This window comes from Monodon monoceros, unplaced genomic scaffold (genome assembly GCF_005190385.1).
Source record: "Monodon monoceros isolate NGI ecotype Baffin Bay Population unplaced genomic scaffold, NGI_Narwhal_1 Super_Scaffold_21, whole genome shotgun sequence".
In the NCBI taxonomy this organism is placed as follows: Eukaryota; Metazoa; Chordata; class Mammalia; order Artiodactyla; family Monodontidae; genus Monodon; species Monodon monoceros.
In genome coordinates, this window is record NW_021703778.1 from 14350024 (window position 1) to 14373680 (window position 23657).

General features: G+C 38.8%; 1 protein-coding gene across 2 annotated transcripts in view; it reads left to right on the forward strand.

Moving 5' to 3' along the window:
* NEBL (nebulette) overlaps window positions 1-23657 on the forward strand; it is a 339097-nt gene that overhangs the window by 287672 nt on the left and 27768 nt on the right. The window contains exons 14-24 of one of the 2 annotated variants that reach the window (XM_029237019.1): window positions 66-176; window positions 4702-4812; window positions 4980-5090; window positions 7459-7563; window positions 9135-9227; window positions 13034-13126; window positions 15999-16091; window positions 17372-17464; window positions 18772-18864; window positions 20110-20214; window positions 21187-21358. In XM_029237019.1, coding sequence (XP_029092852.1) covers window positions 66-176; window positions 4702-4812; window positions 4980-5090; window positions 7459-7563; window positions 9135-9227; window positions 13034-13126; window positions 15999-16091; window positions 17372-17464; window positions 18772-18864; window positions 20110-20214; window positions 21187-21358 — 1180 coding nt within the window. The remainder of the gene's footprint in view (window positions 1-65; window positions 177-4701; window positions 4813-4979; window positions 5091-7458; window positions 7564-9134; window positions 9228-13033; window positions 13127-15998; window positions 16092-17371; window positions 17465-18771; window positions 18865-20109; window positions 20215-21186; window positions 21359-23657) is intronic. The other variant, XM_029237018.1, reaches the window with a different exon arrangement.

The following is a 23657-nucleotide window of genomic DNA, read 5'->3' on the forward strand; positions in this document are numbered from 1 at the left end:
ATTGAATACAGATGTATGTTTGTCCCCTGAGTGTCTGAGTGTTGTAAAATGTTGCTTTTTTACAGAAAGAATACAAGAAAGATCTGGAATCAAAAATTAAAGGGAAGGGAATGCAAGTTGGCACTGACACCCTTGGAATTCAGCATGCCAGAAGAGCTTCTGAGCTAGCTAGCGAGGTTAGTACAGTGAGCGGTGCAGCCCTTGAGACTCGTACAGATCATGATAACAAACTGATTAGTACATGACGTTTTCCAAAGCTTTCTGTGACTCGTTTAACAGTTTGGAATGGAAACCATCTGCAGTCATCATGCTTACTGGGAAAATGTACAGTTTCTGCTTTGCTCATTAACTTCAAGTATATCAAAGAAAACTTGGGGAAAGGCATTTTAATAGAACACGCACACAGACACACACCACACAGACACACACACACCTGCTCACTTTATTCCGTAATACAAATTTCATGTTAATTTTAAACTATGATAAATATTTTCATACCGTTTTTTCTTGAAGGATGGATCGTGTGCTACTTGGCATATCTGCGTTTCCAACTTGGTGAGCAGAACTTGAAAATCACACATCGAGACTATAACATGGCAATCATGCCATTTCTGTGTGATTTGGTTGCATGTTCTCAAAATATCCTCCGTTGACCTCATCAACACATCTGAAATTTCTGTAGGGTCAGCAATTTTGGGTTGAGGTTCATTCATCTAATGCCGTTTTCTTCTTCATGTAACACATGAACAACAGGATATTAATTTAGAAGTTTTGTCTTAGATGCTATGACATGATAGATACAAGATAAGAAAGTTGTAGCAGTCAGAAGGAAATGTGTATTTTTTGAAGGAAACACCCCAGAGTCAGTTCCACATCTCTTGAATTCCCCCAGAAATTTGGAAAATGTAACAGGGCCACTGGAGCAGAGAGTATTTGGGAAGAGATGACTTAGAAGAAGAATACATAAAGAGAAAGTTGGGGTACAGGTTAAGGGGTGCAGCTCACTTACCTCAAGGCTGGCTAGGGTGAGGCTTCAGTGGGGTTACTGGGAGAGCTACGATGTGACAAGTGCAGTTAGGAAGAGCTGGCTTAGGACTGAGTCCCACCCAGGAAATCTGGAGGTTGAGAGGTAGCTGATTAACTGCTGGGGGAGTTACTGCCGTGTTGGGATCTGCTTCCATCCCCAGGGTTAGGTACTGGCCAGGGGAATGGAATAGCCATAACTGACTTAGTCAAAGAAACTAGGGATGCCAGAGAATTCTTGACCAATAGGGATTCCATTTAGAAATGGTGGGGGTGGGTGGGAGGATGCATGCTGAACAGGCACTTGAAAACCTTCTTTGACTCTGCCCTTAATTCTGTCATCCCCCTGAGAGACAGCCGTTGTTACGAATTTGCTGTAGAGCCTTCCAGGTCCATTTTTATTTGTATATAGGTAACTATATGCTTGTGCACACAGAGACTTAAAAAAAACCTTAAATAAATACCATGTACTTTGTGCTTGCTTTTCTCACTAAATATTATGGACCCTTTTCCATGTTACTTCACATAGTTCTACTTCATTCTTATAGAAAAATTGTGTTCTATAACATGGATGTGAATATGCAACCATTTACATCTAATGTCCCATAGGCATTACCACATGTAAATGACGTTTAAATACATTGTAACAGGGACTCAACATTACACGCCGAAAACCCTTAATTTTTCCCTGGGTCTGCTTCCCTCTTCCACCCTCTTCTTAGCAAATGGTGTCAGTGAAATCCCAGAAGTCACTTTGATTTCTCTTGTCAGCAAGTTTCATTGACTCCAGCCCCATAATGACTTCCTAGATCCATCTACTCTCCCCCACCCTCATCCAAGCTACCATCTCTATTACCTGGATCATTACAGTAGCTTCCTAACCAGAATTTTGCTTCCATCACTGACCTCTCAGTACCCATTCTCTACCCAGTAGCCAGAACAATCCTGGAAGAATTAAGTTATGTGATTCCTCCCACTGAAAAACTCTCCAGTGGCTTCCAGTCATGGGCAGCATGGGCGCCATACTCCTTCCCCTGGTTTTTGCATGGTTGGTTCTTTCTCGTGCTCTCTCTTGTCATTCATTTCTTAGATTTATTAGTACTTTCTTGTGGTGGCCTCCTTGAGCTTCTGAGTAGCTAACTACCCAGTAACTATCAAATCACTACTTAACAATTTTCTGCTATTTTTGTTATTATGAGGAGAGTGTGACATCCAGTATTAGTTAAGGTCCTGGATTGGAGTGTGGGAGTGGGGTGGGGAATTTGGAGCTGTAGAAAAGTTTTTCCAAATCACCCTCATGGGGCTGAGACTTGAAGCCAAAATAAAGCATGCTTCCTCTGGAGAAAAGGATGTGGGAAGAATAGAAATTTTGCATTTCACACTTTTACCTAAGAACCTTCTGTGACGTATTCCTTTTATGAGAAGTTGGAATGTTGCATCTTTCCTTAGTGTATGGTGATACATTACTTTATTCAGCCATATGCTGGTTTAGATTTCTCTGAGTATCTTGGGACTGTACACAGTTGACACTTGAACCACACGGGGGGTTAACCCACATGTAATTTATGGTCTCCCCTATGTATCTGTGGTTCCTCTGCGCCCACTGATTGATCCAACCACAGACCAGGTAGTACTGTGGTATTTACTATTGAAAACTATCCACGTATAAGTGAACCCGTGCAGTTCAAACCCATGTTGTTCAAGGCTCAGACTTACTAGGAAAATGGTGCATTTTTGTTATTGAGAGCCTATGGGAAAACAGGCCTAGGGGAGTCAGCTGTACTGTGGTTACAGGCAGCTTAAACCAATTTTGGTGAGGCTATTATCTTTGTAATCCGGAGGTCTCATTTGCATGTAATTATAACCATGTCCCAGTTTGCCCAAATGACAGACTCTCAGATCCTTTTCAACCAGACTTAGGGACTTTGCTATAGCTCAATGTTTGTTTTTTCAGGTAAAGTCAATGTGCTATATTATTACACAAATGATGTCTAATATTCAAACCTTCCTGTACCTGTGGGCTTGACCATGTGACTTTCTTTAGCCACTGGGTCATTAACACATTTGACTCAGGCTCTAAAAGCATGTGTGCATTGGGACTTGCTTGGAACCTAGATGTCATCATGTTTTTCTTTTAAGTTTTCTAAGTTTTCGGGTATTTTATTATGCATCAATATTAACTGATGTGATTAGCGTCCTATGTAGTCTATTTATGTGCTTTTGAATGCTTTTAGATTTGAAAGTTCATATCGGAAAATTAGATGACATACTTCTACCATGAGACTTTGGTGGCAAAATCTATGATCAGTACCTTAGTTTCTACATATATTGCCCTTCAAATGAGGTGTTTTGCTTTTGGGCCTAAAGAGGCTTGCTAAAAACAGAGCTTTTTACAGACATAGTAATAATTGAATATTATTAGTTTGAAAGTTAAACATTAGTACTTGAACTTTCATCCGAAAAGTGAAACTGAGACTGTAAGTCAGTGAAAATAGGCAGATTTATCGGTAGTAGATGGGGAAAAATGTAGTATTTCTCTGAGATTGAGATTTTTGTTTACGACTTCTCTAATTTTAGAACACCACAAATAAGCAAAGCAAAATTTACTTTAGAGCAGGGAATCACAAATCTAGAGTATGTCAACATAATAGAAAATAACTGTTTTTGAAAGAATTTAATAGGAGATAATCAATAGTTTTTTTTCTTTTAATATAATTTTCATTGACGAAAAACATACATACAGAAAAATGTACAATTATAAGAGTACAGCTTGCTGAATTTTATAATCAGTTTTAGAATGTGACAAGAGTCTCTGTGTCTGTGTAATTATGACATTTTATTATAAGTAACAGGTAATCCAACTCAAGCTGGCTCTAAAAAGCAGATAACTTATTGTTCTTGTAACCAAACAGTAGAGAAGTTCTTGGGAGTGGCTTGATCTAGGACTCAAACAGTGTGATTCCGTTTCATTTTCTATCTTTCTGTTCTCAGGCAGGCTTTTTTCTCCTGTTTGCAAAGAGACATCTGGCAGATCCTAGGGCTACAGACTTCTCCATTCATGTCCAGAAGGAAAGAGAAAGTCTCTTGATACCTTGTGTGGAAAAAGAAATGTACCTATCCTTGAACTGATCATGAAGGGCCAGGGGTGGGCTATAAGGATTTACTTAAGCCCAATGGGGCCCTTGGAGGGCGGCCAGTCTCAGCCAAGCTGGGGGTTTAGAACAGGAAGCAGTGAGTTGCCCAGTGGCAAATCAAGGAGCTAACGATGGAAAAAGAGGAGTGGGATTCCAGGGAAGCAACCAGCAATTATTCACTACAGAACAAGACCTGACAACTTTATACTCACATTTTATTGATATTCATCAACTGAATTATATATTAACCAATAATTTATCAATTTTACCATATTAAAATAGAAAACATTTTCCTTCAGCTCACTCTGTTTTCTTTTTCAAGTCAGGTTAGTAGAGAAAACCTCCTGATTCCTTGTGAATACATCACTCCAAGTTGTGTTCTTGCCACAAATTAAAAATCTTTGTTGTTTCCTAGAAATAAAAGACATAAAGGTCCGACTTATTTCTAAAAGCCATGATCTTGATGTCAAAAATGACATCGAGTTTTTCAACACAGATTTTCAAATTATTGTAAAGCCCTAATTGCAGGTTTTATTTTCTGCAGAAAGATTATAAAAGAGATCTGGAGACTGAAATTAGAGGGAAAGGCATGCAGGTGAGCACAGGTACCCTCGATATCCAGAGAGCTAAGAAAGCATCTGAAATGGCCAGCCAGGTAAGAAACTAATGGCACACAAAGTTTAAAACAAACATATCGAATTGTATACAGGAAAAGTATAAGTGGTGTTTCCAGATGTGTGGCATTGAGATTCAAACACATAAATATCTACATTGCTATGGAAGGCCATGCAAACCTCTGAAGATTGTTTTCTGTTCTTTTAGAAAGAATATAAGAAAGACTTAGAAAATGAAATTAAAGGGAAAGGAATGCAAGTGAGCATGGATATCCCGGATATGCTTCGAGCCAAGAGGGCATCTGAAATCTATAGCCAGGTTGGTAGAGAATGAAGATGTATTCTAATATCCAGTCACCTTGTGCTGTGTGTGTCTCTGTGATTGGTGTCTTTTTGAGGGCTTTCTATTCAAAGTCAATGCACTCTATTATAAAGGAACCATTGACCAAACCTGATTACCTCATTAATGAAAGGGACAACTGCTGTAGATTCAGTTCAACAGACATTATTGAGTGTCAGAGCGCCCGTGTTGGGGCCCTCTGTTTTGGGTCCAAGGGCATTTTGACCTTTTTAATGTCCATTTTTTGACTCTATTGTGAACTTGGCTCTAATGCTTATACTACAGAAAAAAATTACAAACAATTTGTCTTTTATCCATTTCATCATGAATGTTTTAATTAAAATAATCAACTTCAACTGAAACTGAGTGAATAAAACTGTACTAGGTGAAATTGAATATTAAGTAAAATTTAATGGAAGAACTAAGTTTTCTTGATAAAATTTAATTTGCCAGGTATACACGTAACATATCCTCTAGAAAACTGGATGTGAGAGAAATAATGACCACAAAAGAAAGTTTATTGGAAGAAGAAAGTTAATCAGATAAAATCTGATTTGGGCAAAAATATTCATTAGTGAATAATTTCTTTGTTATAAAATTTGTTACAAAAAGAATGAATCCTAATGGAAAAATAGTAAAGGGAATGAAAAAAATAAAACGGTTAAAGAAAAATGATGAAGGAATTGGATTTGGTTAATGGGGTTTGTGTTGAAATAATTTTTAACCGAATTTGACCAAATTTGTCAAAATTCTGGTTGACATGAGCAAAGAGTCTAAACATTCACTGGTTCAAAATGAGAGTGTTACAGAACTCAGCTTCGGCGGCTTGTCACTCAAGAATCCAGTACTGGGCTTCCCTGGTGGCGCAGTGGTTGAGAGTCCGCCTGCCGATGCAGGGGACGCGGGTTCGTGCCCCGGTCCGGGAAGATCCCACATGCCGCGGAGCGGCTGGGCCCGTGAGCCATGGCCGCTGAGCCTGCGCGTCCGGAGCCTGTGCTCCGCAGCGGGAGGGGCCACAACAGTGAGAGGCCCGCGTACCGCAAAAAAAAAAAAAAAAAAAAGAGTAAAAGCTTCCCATAGGAAGTGATGCCTGAGCTGTTGGAATTCCTGCTTTAACTTAACAATGTTGATTTTTTGAGTATGATGAGGGTACATCTGATTTAAGGAATTTTAGTTATTTGGGATACAATGGAATACTTAAAACGGTGTAATGATGCTGTGGTGCATTTCAACATGAACAGGAATTACCTCTCCTAGCAAGCATCCGTATGCCATGCAGTTACCTTCCCTGACTTTGGAGCTAGAGTGCCTGGGTTTAAATCCTGGTTCTGACACTTCTTAGCTAATCCCTAAATTTCCCCATCTGTAAGAGTGGATAATAATAGTATCTGCTTGTGGGGTTAATTAAATGAGTTAATGTGTGTTAAGTATTTAGGACAATACCTAATACTGTGTAAATGCTGGCACTAGTAGAAGGTATTGCCCAGGATGTATCAGAGCTCAGAGTACATTTTTTTTTTTTTTTAAGATGTTGGGGGTAGGAGTTTATTAATTAATTAAATTATTGTTGCTGTGTTGGGTCTTCGTTTCTGTGCGAGGGCTTTCTCTAGTTGTGGCAAGCAGGGTCCACTCTTCATCGCAGTGCACGGGCCTCTCACTATCGCGGCCTCTCTTGCTGCGGAGCACAGGCTCCAGACGCGCAGGCTCAGTAGTTGTGGCTCACGGGCCTAGTTGCTCCGTGGCATGTGGGATCCTCCCAGACCAGGGCATGAACCCGTGTCCCCTGCATCAGCAGGCAGATTCTCCACCACTGCGCCACCAGGGAAGCCCTCAGAGTACATTTAGTAGAAAGAAAATTGAGATTTCAGTCTCCACTACAAAATACTAGTACCTTTCTCTTAATCAAAGGTCTTTATCTGAAGTAGGAAGCAAAGCATAAATCCAGAAGCATGAAAACAAGTAAGCAAAGAGAGTCAGGTTACTGGTAGGAGTTATAAGGCCTACTTTGAACAGGAACTGGGACTGCTCCTGAGAGAGTAGGTTCTAGGCTTAGGAATGCTATTAAGGTCAAGCCCTCCCAGGGCGTTTGAATAGTCTGGGTTGGGAGCCATTGCCTGAGTGGAGGTGAATGTGCTTTCCTAGACTTGTTTGCCTACTCTGTTTGCATATGCTTTTATTTTTACTATTGCATAAGCACATCAACAACTGCTTGGAATCCTAAGATATAATTTAGAGCCAGGTGGTATATAATAGAGTTGGAAAAAGTAGTACCATTTTCTTTGTCTCTGTCTCCCTTGTACATGCACACACAGAGTTTCAGATTCACATTCACTCTTTATAATTTTAGAAAAAGTATAAAGATGAGGCAGAGAAGATGCTTTCTAGCTATTCTACTGTGGCAGATACTCCTGAAATCCAGAGAATTAAGACAACTCAACAGAACATTAGTGCGGTGAGTAGTCATTATTTCTTTTCAGTTGCCACCTTGAAATTATGTTTTGTAAGGAGGGCCTTTTTCCCTCATTGTCTGATTTTTGGCTGCATTGCTAGAATTTTCTGTCAAATGTATATCTTTCCTTCTTTAAAATAATAAGAATACCAAATGTTCTTATAACTTATAATTTATCGTGATTGTTGTAGAATTACAAATTCACATCTCCTTCTTTGGTACAAGCAACTGCTATTTTTAACTGAATTTTAAAATTTCACTCAAGAAAGAGATCTTAATCTTCCACACAGATTTTACTTTGAAGATGAAAATAGTCATATGAAGGGATTTCCTTCCTGGTCATGGATTATTTACATTGATAATATACTTAGAGGTTTACCAGTTTGTAACCAGTTCCTAAACTTTCATATTTTTGTTCTGAGGCATAGGAATTTTGTCAGCACCATTCATTAAGATATTGGGCTTATGTTTAAGGGATATATAAACTTGAATTCTAAAATAAAAATTGATGGTACAGCTAATATTTTAATGTAGAATGAACTCATTTAGTAGTTAGGCAAATGTGTTATTAAAAATATAAATTCTATTATTTCTGAAGATTTCTGGAATATTTTCTACTTCTAGTAAATTGGCAAGCTCTTAACCCTCCAGGTATGCTGCTCAGGTACCTTTAGGGTCTTCACATGCAGGCGGTGCTGAGAAATGGAGAAATCTTGCTGGAGGAGTCGATGAGGGAGAAGGGCAGTGTGGCTCTTATCTCCTGTGATTCCACGGTCTCCCAGATTTCTAGCTTTTGCAGGGGAACATCTCTCATGTCCTGCTCTCCTGACCCCCACTGGTCCTGGTGGTTCCAGGGCCCCCCTCTCCCCACCCCGACTCACACACACTCACGGGACCTGCGGGTTAACAAATATCAAGAGAGGGAGTAGTTCTGTCCTCGTATGACTTCCTTATAATTATTCTACTTTTCTGTAGGACACTTTGTTTTTTCTTTTGCTTTGTGTTTGAAAGGGGTGGGTATTGGTAGGGATGGAGAGACATGGGAAGGTCTAAGGAATAAGTGGAAAGATAAGGAAAATAGGCTGACTTAGTGTTGATGTTGAAGATAGAGCTAATGTTTTCTTTGAAGAGAACGAGAGCATCTTTGCTCTCGTTTGGAGAATAGCAGTTGCTTAAAACTTCATGCTGGTTTTGAATTAAATGATAACTGCTTAGTGAGCTTTTTTAATATGTCCTTTGATTTTTCTCAAATACACATGTGATATGTATTTGTATTTGAGAAGGAAACTCTAGTTTGCTGATTTATATTCTTAGAGCAAGCCTTGTAAGTTACCAAGCATACCCTAGAACAGGTAGTAGAGGTTTACTGTAATATTGTGGAATACAAAACCAAAGTTTTGCATTTATTCTCATAATGGATTATTTAATTGATTAACGTGACATTGGTTCTCATAAATAGAAGCTGTATCCACGTTACTTTAAAATCTGAGAAATTTTCTTTTTCAAGAATCAGATCTCTAGGACTTGAATTCTAATAACCTTATAGTTATTCTTTTCCTTCTCTTATAATAAAGGTAATTTATAAGAAAGAAGTAGGAGCTGGCACAGCAGTAAAAGATACTCCAGAGATTGAACGAGTGAAGAAAAATCAGCAGAATATTAGTTCAGTAAGTTCTCTATAGCATTTTGTAAAATATAAATTTATTTATTTGTTTTTACTTTTGGCTGTATTGGGTTATTGTTGCTGTGCGCTGGCTTTTTCTACGTTGCGGTGAGCAGGGGCTACTCTTCAATGCGGTGCACGGGCTTCTCATTGTGGTGGCTTCTCTTGTTGCGGAGCATGGGCTCTAGGTGCGCAGGCTTCAGTAGTTGTGGCATGTGAGCTCAGTAGTTGTGCTTGCGGGCTCTTGAGTGCAGGCTTCAGTAGTTGTGGCGCACGGGCTTAGTTGCTCCGCGGCATGTGGGCTTCCCGGACCAGGGCTCGAACCCGTGTCCCTTGCATTGGCAGGCAGATTCTTAACCACTGTGCCACCATGGAAGCCCCCAGTTCTCTATAGCATTAATCATCCTTTCCAAAAGCAAACATAAGCTAGATAAATGTTTTTGGTTCTTTACTAAACTGGCTGCCTTTTTTTCTTCACTTTGTTGAAGCACTGTTTCATCAAATATCAAAGGTCTAACTTTCAGAAGGAAACTGTAGCCTTGTTCCCCTTGAACCTAAAGCAGTATTTCATCTTGATATATCATAGGGCATAAGAGATAGATCACTTTAATAGTACAGCAATGAAATCTAGGATTAGATTTCACCCTTTTGAACAGAATTTTAAGTGTATTAAATTTTTCAGAGAAAGGATAAATTTCAATACCTTTCCACAACTTGGAGGAAAGAAATTTTACCCTGACAGAATGATTAAAGGCCCTAGAACATTCATTTGGTGGCTTAAGAGAAGGTTTTAAAGAGGCCCGATTCGCCTTCTGCTTCTTCCAATTTCTAGCAAAGGAAAGCACACACCTTCACTATAATTTTGTAAAATAAATTACCTGCTTCCCCACCCCCAGTTCCCTTTGAGCTTGGGGGAAGGGTAGAGGAGGTGTTTAATGTTATGGATTAAAAACTTCTTCATTCAGTGCTTGACATTTACAATGGATAATTGCTATCCTTACCAATAGGCATATTTGGTAATAGTTGTTATACAGTCATTCCTTGGTATCCATGGGCGTTGGTTCCAGGAGCCCCACCAACCCACACTCACACACACTCATACACATTCATACCAAAATCTGCATATGCTCAACTGCCTTACTGTTGGCCCTCCATATCCACGGTTTCACACTGAGCAAGCGAAGGGCCTACTGTATTTAGCTTCTTGCTGAGGAACTCAGTAGGGTTATTTCCTCGCTTGCCCTTGCCTGACCTTTCTCTTCACCTTCACCCTTAGAGGCAGAGTTTCCTTGAAGTCATCCAAGTAGAACTGCCTTGATTAAACTCCTCTGTCAGGAACTCTGACGGTTACCTGGCATCTTAGAATATGTGTGCACTGGCATTTGTGGAGACAGAGTAGGAGAGGCAAGGTAATGCTGTGGTAAACAGACTTCAAAATGAACTTACAAAAAATCTGCAGAATCCTAGTGCACTAAAATCCCTGTAGCATGGATGAAACTGTGCACTAAAATCCCTGTAGCATGAATGAAGCTGTGCACGAAAATCCCTGTAGCATGAATGAAGCTGTGCACAAAAATACCTGTAGCATGAATGAAGCTGTGCACGAAAATCCCTGTAGCATGAATGAAGCTGTGCACGAAAATCCCTGTAGCATGAATGAAGCTGTGCACTAAAATCCCTGTAGCACGGATGAAGCTGTGCACTAAAATCCCTGTAGCATGGATGAAGCTATGTGCTAAAATCCCTGTAGCATGGATGAAGCTGTGCACGAAAATCCCTGTAGCATGGATGAAGCTGTGCACGAAAATCCCTGTAGCATGGATGAAGCTGTGCACGAAAATCCCTGTAGCATGAATGAAGCTGTGCACTAAAATCCCTGTAGCATGAATGAAGCTATCTCCTGAGGAAAGCATAAGGAGGAGGACCTGACGGTGAGGATTCCGATCCGCCACGGCGAGAGCCTGTGTCAGGCAACGCTAGAGTCTGGTGGAGAAATTCGTTCGGCTGAGAAATGTAAAACGGTTGTTTCCTTCACTTCCAAATGATAATATTTGAAATGTACCCATCAGTGTACTGGTGTATATAATGTTATAAACGTTCTGTAATGTGCAGTTCTGTTGCCTCCAGTGAAATGACTGGTTGGAGTCGTATGAAAAACAAAAATGTTCATCTTTAATCATGTTTAGCTTCTCACCCGAGGAAAATCACAGAAAGTAGTACAGTCTGTCATTTCGTCTCCCAGCATCCCACTGCCCCTTCTAGCAAACAATAGTAGTTCTGTATCTCTATGAGGTTGGGCCCTAAACTCCTGCTTAGTATTCAAATGGAAAGTTGCCCTTTCAAGATTAGCTAGATCTGTCAGACCAAGGTAGGACTCTTTAACATTTAAAGATCTCGACATTTTCCACCTCCAGAGTAAAAGTCTTTGGGCTATTAGCTTTCTCTGTTAAGAACTACTTTTGAATCTTAGTTAGAGCTAGTCTGTCTCAATGTACTCTCCATTTAACTGTTCTGGATCTGGCCTAATATTGACGTTGTTACTCATATCTCATATTAAATGTACAGATGCTAAGATATAGATGATCGCAAAAATATTTAGGTATCGTTTCTTTATGACTGTCAGTGTGGATTTCAGCTTTAATCATTTTAAACATTACCAAATGATTTCTAAAAGATGTTTTATGTAGATTTAAGTCTTGGCTAAATGTCAACATATGCCTCTTAAGTCTAGCCCATGTTTCCGTACATATATGTGTGTGTCCTTTCTCTCGAATCCAATCTTCCATGAATTTTACACATATTAAAATACCACCTGATATGATAGCATCACTAATCATTTCGTAAATTTAAAGAGCTTGTCCCAGGCATAACTGTGTGTTGGCATTATCATTTGTCTGGTTGATCTTCCTCTAAATAGACTTGAACGAGGAGCTTTTGATTGAGGCAAATGCCGGGATATAGGCGGGCTTTACATAACATGATTGTGTGGGTAGAAGACACTTCCTGACTTTCTGCCACTGGCCCATCTATAGCGATCAGCACTCAGTGGCCTCTGCTTGTAGTACATTTCCCTCCACCTTCCCCTTTCTCTTTTATTTTTTTCTTATTCTGGATCACTTGGGTACTCTCGGTCAGATACACAGTGTTTCCAAGACTTTGTATCTAACTCAGTTTGACTTTTGCCTTTAAATACATGGTGAATTTCAATTAACATGTTAATAGATAGAAACTGCTTTTCAAATAGAAAATAATAAGTTATTATATTAAGATAATTTCCAAGGTTTTTGGTGCATCTGCCTGATGATAAAATTTATTTTCACAAGCAATGTATGCTTATTTTAATTAAAAAACCTCTTCAGGGCTTCCCTGGTGGCGCAGTGGTTGAGAGTCCGCCTGCCGATGCAGGGGACACGGGTTCGTGCCCCAGTCTGGGAAGATCCCACATGCCGCGGAGTGGCTGGACCCGTGAGCCATGGCCGCTGGGCCTGCGCGTCCGGAGCCTGTGCTCCGGAACGGGAGAGGCCACAACAGTGAGAGGCCCGCGTACTGCAAAAAAAAACAAAACAAAAAAAACAAACCAAAAAAAACCTCTTCAGTGATGGATAGGTGAATGGATATGGGTTTCTTTGTACTTCAGGATAAAGGAATCCTGAAAGCACAAGATGAAATAAAAATTTGTGTTCCCACTGAAGGAAAATTAATATTGGAATTAAAAATTCAACTATGCAGTAGTTACAAATGAAGAATTCTTAACTATTTTTTAAGCCTTGTGTTGAATAAAACTTACATTTTAAAAAATAAATCATGCAGGTAAAATACAAGGAAGAGATGAACCATGGAACAGCCATTTCTGATCCACCAGAGCTCAAGAGAGTTAAAGAAAACCAGAAGAACATCAGCAATGTGTGATCATATTCCTTTAAGTATTGTTTTCTGTGCGCATGACACTTGTCCGGGTGAAGTCCCACTACGATGAATACCATTGTAGGAGGGCCAGTTCCTGAAAGGTGGAGATAAGATTTCACACATATTTATGTTGGGGTAGCATTACACCAAGCATGTGTATTTGCTTATTAAAGAACGTGGTATTGAATGCCTACTCTGTTCTTGTTCTTGGGAGCATTCAGAGATGAGGTCTTAGGGGCTGTGTGTATTCTCAGGGTCTCTAGGAGAAACAGCTGTGGCAATAAATAAAGATTGTGCATTAAGTGCTATAACAATAATTAATATTTACTGAGTGTTTACTACGCTTTTTGAGTTCTTTACATGCAATATCTCATTTAATATTAAGTAATAATACTGTTTTCAAAGTGCTGGGGAAATGCAGAGGAGGAAGGCTATGTCAGTGAGAGAGAGGAGAACCCTTGGAGAAAGAGTAACATTTGAGTTAGATCTTGAGGAATTGATAAAAGTTTGGGGTGGATTTCGTGAGAAAGGGCCCTCCTGGCAGTGCAAACTGAATGTGTTCAGGATCCAAGATCTGTTCAAAGAGGGGAAGGTTTGTGATGGGTACTTGGGGTGGAAGATGGCAGGAGAAAGGTGGTGGAGAGAGAAATCATAATTCAGGCCATGAGGAGGCTGTTGGCAGTGCCAGTGCCCCGACATGGTGATTCAGATGCACATGGTGGCTGTTGCCGCTCTGGCCTTGACTTAGGGATTAAATTGTTTTAATGTGTCCTTTTTTAAAAAATTATTTTATATTGAAGTATAGTTGATTTACAATGTTGTGTTAGTTTCTGCTGTACAGCAAAGTGAATCAGTTATACATATGCATATATGCATATGTATATATGCATATCTATGTATAGATATGTATATACATATACATATATGCATATCTATATATGCATGTATAGATATGCATGCATATGTATAGATATGCATATCTAAAAAGATTCTTTTTTAGATTCTGTTCCCATATAGGTCATTACAGAGTACTGAGTAAAGTTCCCTGTGCTATACAGTAGGTTCTTATTAGGTATCTATTCTATATATAGTAGTGTGTATATGTCAATCCCAATCTCCCGATTTATCCCTCCCCCCATTTCCCCTTTGGTAACCATGAGTTTGTTTTCTACATCTGTGACTCTATTTCTGTTTTGTAAATAGGCTCATTTGTACCATTTTTTTAGATTCCACATATAAGCGATATCATATGATATTTGTCTTTCTCTGTCTGACTTACTTCACTCAGTATGGCCTAGAGATTGTCATAATGTGTCCCTTTTTCTAAAAGAAGGGTTACTAGTTTTCAATTTATCATAGAAACATAACACTCCCTTAAAATAACTATTTGAAAATAATAATGAGTTAATTTAATAAGAAAATACTATAAATCACAGCACAGGTGATATCTGGCATGTCATATGGGAAGTGGTGTGTACATGGTGGAAGTTTGGATAACACTGGAGTAGTGGAGAAGAATGTGGGCCCTGGACTGTTGGTTTGATCCCAGCTTCAGACCCTACCTGCTGTATAACCTTCATAAGCTACCAACCCCTCTCCAAGCCTCAGTTTCCTCATCTGTAAAACAGAGACTAGAATATTAAGTGAGATATTGCCTGTAAAGCACTCAGCATGTTTGTGAGTGGATGAATGCAATACATAAAGAGTCTCCATATCAAATTTATGTCTCCAAACTTATATCCACTAGAAATTGGCTACAACAGTTTCTCAACATCAGTAATGCTGTTCAACAATTTTTTCTCCTCTGACCTCAGCCCAGGGTAATCTTTCTTTGTATCCTGCCATCGATAGAGATTACACTGGACCTTTCCTCACTTCAGGCAGTTATCCAACACAGAATCTGCCTAAACTCTCAAACTGCATACCACGGCACAGAGAAAGAGATCACACTGGCAGGGACCTGACGCTTTTTCATTTATTTTCCAGGCTTATCAAATATCTGGTCACTTGCACATGCACTGCTGAGGGTGTACACCTCAAGTCTATTTTATCTGCAGGCCCTGTAGGCCTTGTGATGTCTTACCAAAAAAAAAAAAATTCTCTAACGTTAAATTTAAACTCCAAAAAATCATTAAGACTGTCCCCGTGGAGTTCCTTATAATGGGATTTTTTAACCTCTAGTTTTCCTTTTACCTGTCAAAAATTCATTTGGTGGACATGTCATTCTATCTGTCTGTGTTGGATCCTCATTTATTTCCTGGGGTGTTGTGGAATTGCCAAGAAAGCTGACCACAAACGTTGGGTCTGATCCCTCAGCTAAGAAAGAGCACCTCTATGCAGTCAGTCAGAAATATCTCCGTAATGCTAGCCAGAGCATGGGCTTCTAATGTTGGAACTTGGTAGAGGAGGAAACTTTGAGGTTCAGGGTTTCTTTACATAGTGACAGCCACTCAGTGAGGTGCAGGCATAGGACTGGCATAACCCTCGTTTCTAATGATAAGAGTGCAGAATTTTAATTTTTAAATATAAAACGGTCATTTGGTAATGGTGCTTTAGTGCTGTGAGCTCACAGAAGGGATCATTTATCATTGCTGATAAGATTGAACTCAGAGAGGCCACCACTAAATTATGCGGTTTGCAGAATAACAACCCAAGGTAGAATTCAAAACATTTGGGCAAGAAAAAGCTTAGATCTGGGATCACTGTGATGACGAAGTCTTTTAGCAAAGCATATTTCACTCTAAAATCCTAATGAAGATTTTAGCTAATGAATGCTCTGTCACTGTGTAACGTTTCTTTTAGTCAGTTGCAGTGTGCTAGCTCACACTTGCTTCCCATAATCCCACACTGTTTTGCGCTTGTCTGTCAGCTCCAGTACAAAGAGCAATGTTACACAGCAACTCCAGTGAGCACGACGCCAGAGATAGAGAGAGTGAGGAAAAACCAGGAGCAGCTGAGCACGGCAAGTTGTTTCTGTTTCTTCTTATATTTTACCGAACAGTATATATTTTTATTCTTTACAACGCCTTCTGAAAAGCATTAGACCCTCTACATCTTGGCCGCTTCTTCTCCACAGTCACGTATTGAGGGGCTGGGACAGTAGACCTCTCGTGTGAGTCCAGAAAATTGGGGACTGTCTTGCTGTCCTTCAGTCCTGCTTGTTTATTCAAGAAATCTTCATTAGGCAACGTGCCAGGCATTATCCTGGTCACTGGTACACAAAGATGGATAAGACCTCATAGTTGGTAAATCTCTAAAACTACATGCAGATTTAAAGAATAGTATCGTGGGTCTGTTGTCAGTCTGAGAAAACAGATTGTCTATTGGCATAAGGCAAAAGAAGACCTGGCTTGACTGGGGTTCTAAGACATAATGTCAGGGCAGGGAACCTTATAAATAAAACAGAAAACATTATCCAATCAGTCAGCAATCTATTGCTAATAAAAGAATGGTAGTTAACAATCATGAGGTTCCTCTAATGTGGACCCTGTGCTAAATGCTTTATATAAATCCATGAGGTTGGCATGATTTACTCTTCTGGTTTGTAGGTGTGGGAAACTAAGGCTTGAAGAGTTAGAGAACATGCTGGGAACCCACGGTTTGTGATAGCAGGGCTGGGATTTGAACCCAGGCCTCCCTGAATTCAGAAATCTCTTTCAGATGTGTCCCCCAATAGTTATTTTTCCCATTCTTTCACCCTTTTATGGAACTTTTACCATTATAAACAGTAACCTTCTTCTAAAATGGGTAATTTTGAGAGACTTTAAAATTTAAGAGTGAGTTCAGGCTGATGACTGCTTCATCCTTACAAGATCCCTGATGATGGTAGGAGTGAGGAATCTGCAGCTCCTTTTGAAGGTGGAGGCTCCAGGGTCAGAATGGGAGTAAAGCCAGCTTCCCAGGCTGCCATGGCTACTTCACTATAGTTCTCCTGTAATGATTTCATTACAATGTTTTCCCCTTATATTTCCATTACATTTAGTTGTGGCATTTGCAATTAGTTTTGGTATTGAACAGCAATATATTTATTTAAAAAAATCATTTTTAAGAAGCACAACAACACTTCGTGCTTGCTAAGTTAGAAGAATCAGAATCCAGGTGCATTTGAACTGAAAGGTTGACACGCGTCTACTGTGGAAAAAAATGTTTAAAAATTAGGGTTAATCTTGAGGCTCATCCTCTGTTGCTATTTGGGTGGAGACCATTCTACTGTTTGTTAAAAGTCTTATTTCTCCTCCATAGGTAAAATACAGAGGAGAGATTAAACAGGCAACGGCAATTTCTGATCCACCAGAGCTGAAGAGGGTTAAAGAAAACCAGAAGAACCTCAGCAATGTGTGATCTTAGTAACTTTTTTCTTACAAGAGCAAACATATTGTCAACATGTCAGTGAAGGGGTCGTGTTTACAAAGTTTTCATGACCTGGAGTTGATACTCTGCTCTCAATTGACTGCCAATTTATTGGAAAGGTTTCAAGGTCTTAGGTATTGTGGGTCCAGCCAGGCATTCCCTGCTAGAGTTCCCAGGGACTACAGTGTGATTTTTGTTTGCAGGTTACTGTGCATCCCTCCTTTCTGGTCTTCCTTCATGCTTGTGGTTTCTGTGGTGCCCCAAAGGCTTACAGTGGCAGCTTCGGGCATCTTGGCCCTACAAATACGCTTTCCCAGTCCCTTTCCTACATATATATATACATATTCTCGTTCTGTAGCCTTTCCGGCCCTGACTCCCACTCCCAGCTGTTGTCACTTTATTTTTGGATGATGCTGGGGGAAAATTATAAAGTGTGCCTGGCTGAATAGGTCACATGGGACAGGTCCATTCGGGGGGCACTTGTTGAGGGGCTGTCAGTGTTTACTCAGACACCAACTCCTGTCCTGCTCTGACTCCTTTCTGTTACGTAATCCGTGGATGCAGTTCACTGAGACAGTCCTTTTTCGCAGTCATTAACATATAAATTGGGTTCTTTGGAAGAGGAAATTTGGAGATCTATTAGATTCAAAGAAATCTTTTATTCTTCAAGCCTTTATAAAGTCCTTTTGACCAGATTACAAAGGCAAGGCAGTTTCCTGTTTAGCACTTTCCCTGACAACTATATTTTGGAGAAGCAGATGCTCACTTTTTCCCAATACATTCAGAGTCACAGTTGATGTAACTCTGTTACTCTCAAAAGGGAACATGATTCTGGAGAAGGAGGGATGGAGCAGTGGGAAGAATGCTGGCCTCATGGATGACTCTGGTTACTACTTAGGCATCCAGGCAGAAGTTCTGCCACAGTTAATTACTAAAGCCATAACAGTATAGCAGCATTCTATATAGGTAAGAGTACCTTAAAGTAATATCCATGAAGACATTTCATATCATACTCCTTTGTGATAAAGTGCTTATTACAGCTTTACCGACGGTATGCCCATATAATGAGTACATTAATAGTGATTTCATTGACAGTCATTCAGTGCTATGGGATGAATTAATATAGAATGATTTAAGATGCAAGCATTTTAAATAAGACTAAACCTCTGATAGCATCCTTTTTTTTTTCATAGCTTCCTTTCCTTGGCTAGCTCTTTAAAATAAGTACAATGAGACTCTTATTTAGGTGAATTGATTCACAGTGCTCTGCTTTTTGTTTTCTGAAATGACAGGTTTATTATAAAGGTCAGCCGGGAAGAGCTACGGCTTTAAGTATAACTCCTGAAATGGAAAGAGTAAAGAAGAATCAAGAAAATATTAGTTCGGCAAGTTGTTTTATTCACTTGGGGCTATCGCAAAGGACATGTCCTTTATATTATTTACTTGCAAACCTGTTTCCTCCTTGTGAAAATAAAATCGATTTCCAAGAAACCTTTGTAATATATGCAATAAGTCCATGTATTATTTCAGATGACTTCCAAAAGCTGCCACTGTCTAACTTTATATTATCCTGCAACTCTTTGTTGATATTTCCAGATGTGACCAACACTTACATTTAAAGTCTTGTTTTAAACTGTATTATGTTCATTTAAACAATGATTCATGTTATTTTAGCCAGTGTCTTTGAAAGTAGTAAAGTCTTTGGTGTGTAAGTTAAACAATTGTTATTTTACAGATGTATTCCATTGAATGTGGATTGTTAAATCCTCTCTGCAAAACAAAATAAGAAATGACTCATTACTCCAAAGTAAGGATTTAGAGGGGAAAAAAATCTTTAAATATATTTAACACAGAATTCAGTTACTCATTAAACTCCCTTGATGCACATCGGTGTCTTATTCGGGGAGTGTGCTTTCTCTTAGGAAATACCAGGGCTTCCGTTCTGAATGCACATATGCCCTCGGGTCTGCAGTAATTGGTATCCTAATCTTATACATAATCAGCTTCACAAATAGCAGTGTGCTGATGGTCAGATGTCAAAAAGAGCTTTATGCCTAGGAATCAGCATTTAGGTTTTACAATGCACAGCTCTCTAGTGGTATTTCTGTCCAGAGATGCTGATTGTATTCAACATAAACTACCTTTAAGTGGTGGCTGCTTAGAGGGAACCTAAATTTGTTACTTATTGATTCTTGTCGTCTGCAGTGGGCAAATAAAAGGAAATAGAGGGATGTTCCGTATGCATTCTTTCAGTGTTATGGTGGGAAATGGGGAAATAGAGAAATGGAAAAATAAATTTAGGTTCCATTTAGCTTTGGATTTTCCCTGTTTAAGTGTGATAACCACTTTTACTGACACATTGTTAGTGGATGTTGGTCACTCACACGTTTGTTTTCAGTTGGTAGAGAGATTTAGGTCATCTTGGCTGCAGCCTTTAAAGGAGACCATCGAGAGTAAAATTTTAGATTGTTATTCTAGAACGAAATGTAATTCACCAAACAATTTACCTGGGAAGTAATTCATGATACGTTGTATATGTTTCACTCACTTGGGAAGCTTGAAAAAGTTATGTAATTTTTTTCAATTATAATTGTCATATTTTTAAGTATGTTCTACTATTTACTTTGCAGGTAAAATATACCCAGGACCAGAGACAGATGAAAGGTAGACCAAGTCTGATTTTAGATACACCTGGTCTCAGACATGTCAAAGAAGCTCAAAATCATATTTCAATGGTAGGGTCCAACCAGGTCCTCCATCTGTGACTAAAACATACTAAGGAATGGCACCACCCAATGCACTGATGGCGTTGTTCACCATTAATCTGGATAACTAACAAAGCATGGAAAGGCCGATGGGCCCATCCTTTGGGGGGAGCTTTCTAATCACACTGAAATGTAATGAAAATATTTAGTCTAATAAAATAATTTTTCTCAGTGACTTTTTGGGTGTGTTTTTTATTTCTAACGTGACTACTGTAAATGTACTTTATGAAAGATATTTGGTTGGACTTCTCTTCAATTCATTTTAAGGTTGAGTTTGGTGTGTTTACATGTTTAAAGAATATAAAAATATGTATTTTTTAAGAACAGTTTCATGAGATGTATTTTATATACCATAAAGTTCACCCATTTAAAGTATACAATTCAATGGTTTCTAGTATAATTTACAGAGTTGAACAACCGTCACCCTAATCCAATTTCAGAACATAAAAAACATGTTTTGAAATATATATATGTTTTTGTAATTATATACAAAAAGATATATATATAATTGTAACTCTCAATCTAATTTTAAATAATATGGTTTTCTTGAATAATTGTGTAGAAATACCTTATCATTTTATTGCATACTAAAGTTTAAGAGATAGGATATTAATTTATACCTAAGTGAGTTCGTTTTAGGAAGTAACCAGGATTTTAAAAATATATCTTTTTAACACTTCTTACTGATATACAGGTTTGTATATTAAAAGAGCTGCTAACCGTAATGATGAAAAACATTGTGAAAATGTCAGCTTGATTTCTGATGCTAGGAAACTGAAGTTTCAGACATTATTTTTGGAATAATTGGAAAAGATACATCTATGTAGAAAATAATCTAGATGCAGCTGGTACAGTGACAACTGTCGTTATATCAAAATTTTGTGAGTTGTGTAACAATCAGGAAATTTCAGTTTGAGTTAATATGGTTTTTCCCTTTTTCAGGTGAAATATCATGAAGATTTTGAGAAGACAAAGGGAAGGGGCTTTACTCCTGTTGTGGATGACCCCGTGACAGAGCGAGTGAGGAAGAACACCCAGGTCGTCAGCGATGCCGCCTATAAAGGTGTCCATCCTCACATCGTGGAGATGGACAGGAGACCTGGAATCATCGTTGGTAAGCTGACGGGCCTGCTTGGCAAGTCTGCACAGTCAAAAAGATCGTGCTTGCCCTGGCTTTAAAATTCGCTTCCTTATTCATCGGACTCCTCCTCAAATGCTTGAGGTGGTGCCCAGGTGAAAGTGGACCACAGGTAATATTGTTTGCACCATGTTGGATGGGATTCATGGCCTTTGCCAGGTATCATTGCAAATCCATTCTGTTGTTGGACGTCCTCTGTCTTTAATAACCTTCTGGTCTTAAGAGTGTTCCTACTTGTTATGCAAGGAAGCCCAGATATCAGACATGGGTGATAATGAAGGATGAGCAATTTTTTTGTTTCCCTTTAGCTTATGTACTGTATAATTGTACTGCAGACATTGTCTGCATGAGTGACATAACAGAAGTAATCCCATTTACGTCCTTTTACCGCAAATAGACATGCCAGAGAGATTCTGATGATTTCCGCGATATGAATAGCTTATATATTTTTTAATATTATCTCTGAACTGGGAGAATCGAGAGCTGTCTGAAAGTCTCACAAATCAGAGAGGAAGGAACCTCTCGTCCTGCTGTTCCTTCTTGTCAGCCTGGGAAAATCTTAGGATCGTAGTGTTGAATGGTGACAGAGCAAGGCTTATACTAAAATCTAAGGCAGGGCTAGAAAGGAAAGTTACTAATTTTTCAATTTGTTCAACATTTGTTTCTGTTGTAGGGGGAGAAGTTTTTGATTTTTATTTTGTTTTCTTAGACAAAAACTTTTTAGTTACTTCTTATGAGTTACTCACATGTCCTTAATCAGGAGTTTTAACCCAACATTTTACCTGTTTCAGTGTGTGGAGAGCACGAGTGGTGAGGGTTCAGGGATGCAGGGAGTTGTCTGGCATGCACGTGTGTTGGGTGATGATTCACAGGCTCCCCATGGAAGGTCAATGAACCAGGCAACTTAAATTTGATCACAAAGTTTTCTTAGCAAATCCAGTGAGTGTGAATATCCCTTTGTTCTCTGAAGTAGGCTGTACAGTGGGTTTGCCTATTACATGCTTGCTTTTTGCATATGCCCCTTTTCAGACTTTTGCTTGACTCTCTTGGGTGCTGACTTTTTTTTTATTCATTCTTGATTTGTTGATTTCTTCCTTTGGTAAAAGACCTCAAAGTTTGGCACACAGATCCTGGCTCCATCTTCGACATTGATCCCCTGGAAGACAATATTCAGTCTAGAAGTCTACATACGCTCTCTGGTACTGCTTACATTTCGAGTTCCTCCCCATTTACGTGGTTTTGTCTTCAAAGTGAAGCTACTGTGAGCTGTGGAGGTTCATTGTGCCGTTTGTGTAGTGTAAATTTTTAAGTTTGGGATTTGAAAAACTGAACAAGTTGCTGTGCTATTTAATATACCATTAATCATTTATGAAAACAGAACTTGCCAAAGGGCTTTTTAATATATCCTAGATTAGTTTGTTGTAGATTTATTTGAAAGGTGTCTAGAGCTTACTTACATCTCCTTTTTATTAGTGAATATGATTTTAGAGGTTTTCTGGGCTTTCAAATGCAGCCATTTGGACTGCACTAAACTGCTAAGACATAAAGGAGATTTGTTTCATGAAAAACACAACATTTTAAAGGTATAGTTTAATTTAGAGACTTCTTTAATTTAAAGAATTCTATATAAAACAGTGAGGAGATTTTCTATATAGTATCATAAATGTCTTAAAATAGATTTTCAAGTATCCTTAAAATTTATCTCTGGGTTTTTAGAAAATGCAAAATCTGTAGTTTACCTAGGAAGTTTATTTGACTTTTAACTTAGACTGCATGTTTACAATTAAAAGCAAAACCCAAATGGTTTGGATGTTTGGGTATAGTGATAGCATGGGTTGACTTTTCAGACTTTCAGACCACATTTAGCAAACCGAAGATTTGACAGTTATGCAAGTATTTTAAAAATATAAATAGATATATCATTTAGGTCTTGCTCTGCCCCCTGATTTCTAACTCCACGTTTAATTGCTGATATTAACAAAATTGAAAGCCCAAGGCAAAGTAGCGATTCTAATATTTGTGTAGTTAATTTGATCCACATAATCAGCCAAATTGTATTTAATTTTCTAAAAATAAAGGCAACAAATGCTGTATCCTTGGTGATATTTGAAAAGAATTATTTATAACCAAACCTTTTGTTTGATAGAAGTTTACTAGTTTGCCAGTGTTTTCTTAGTTCTTGTCAATTTCCCATCCCTCATCTCTCCTTTAAAATTTAGACAAAAAATGAGTATAAATGATCATTAAGTCATTTATATAGTTGATGCAATGTGTG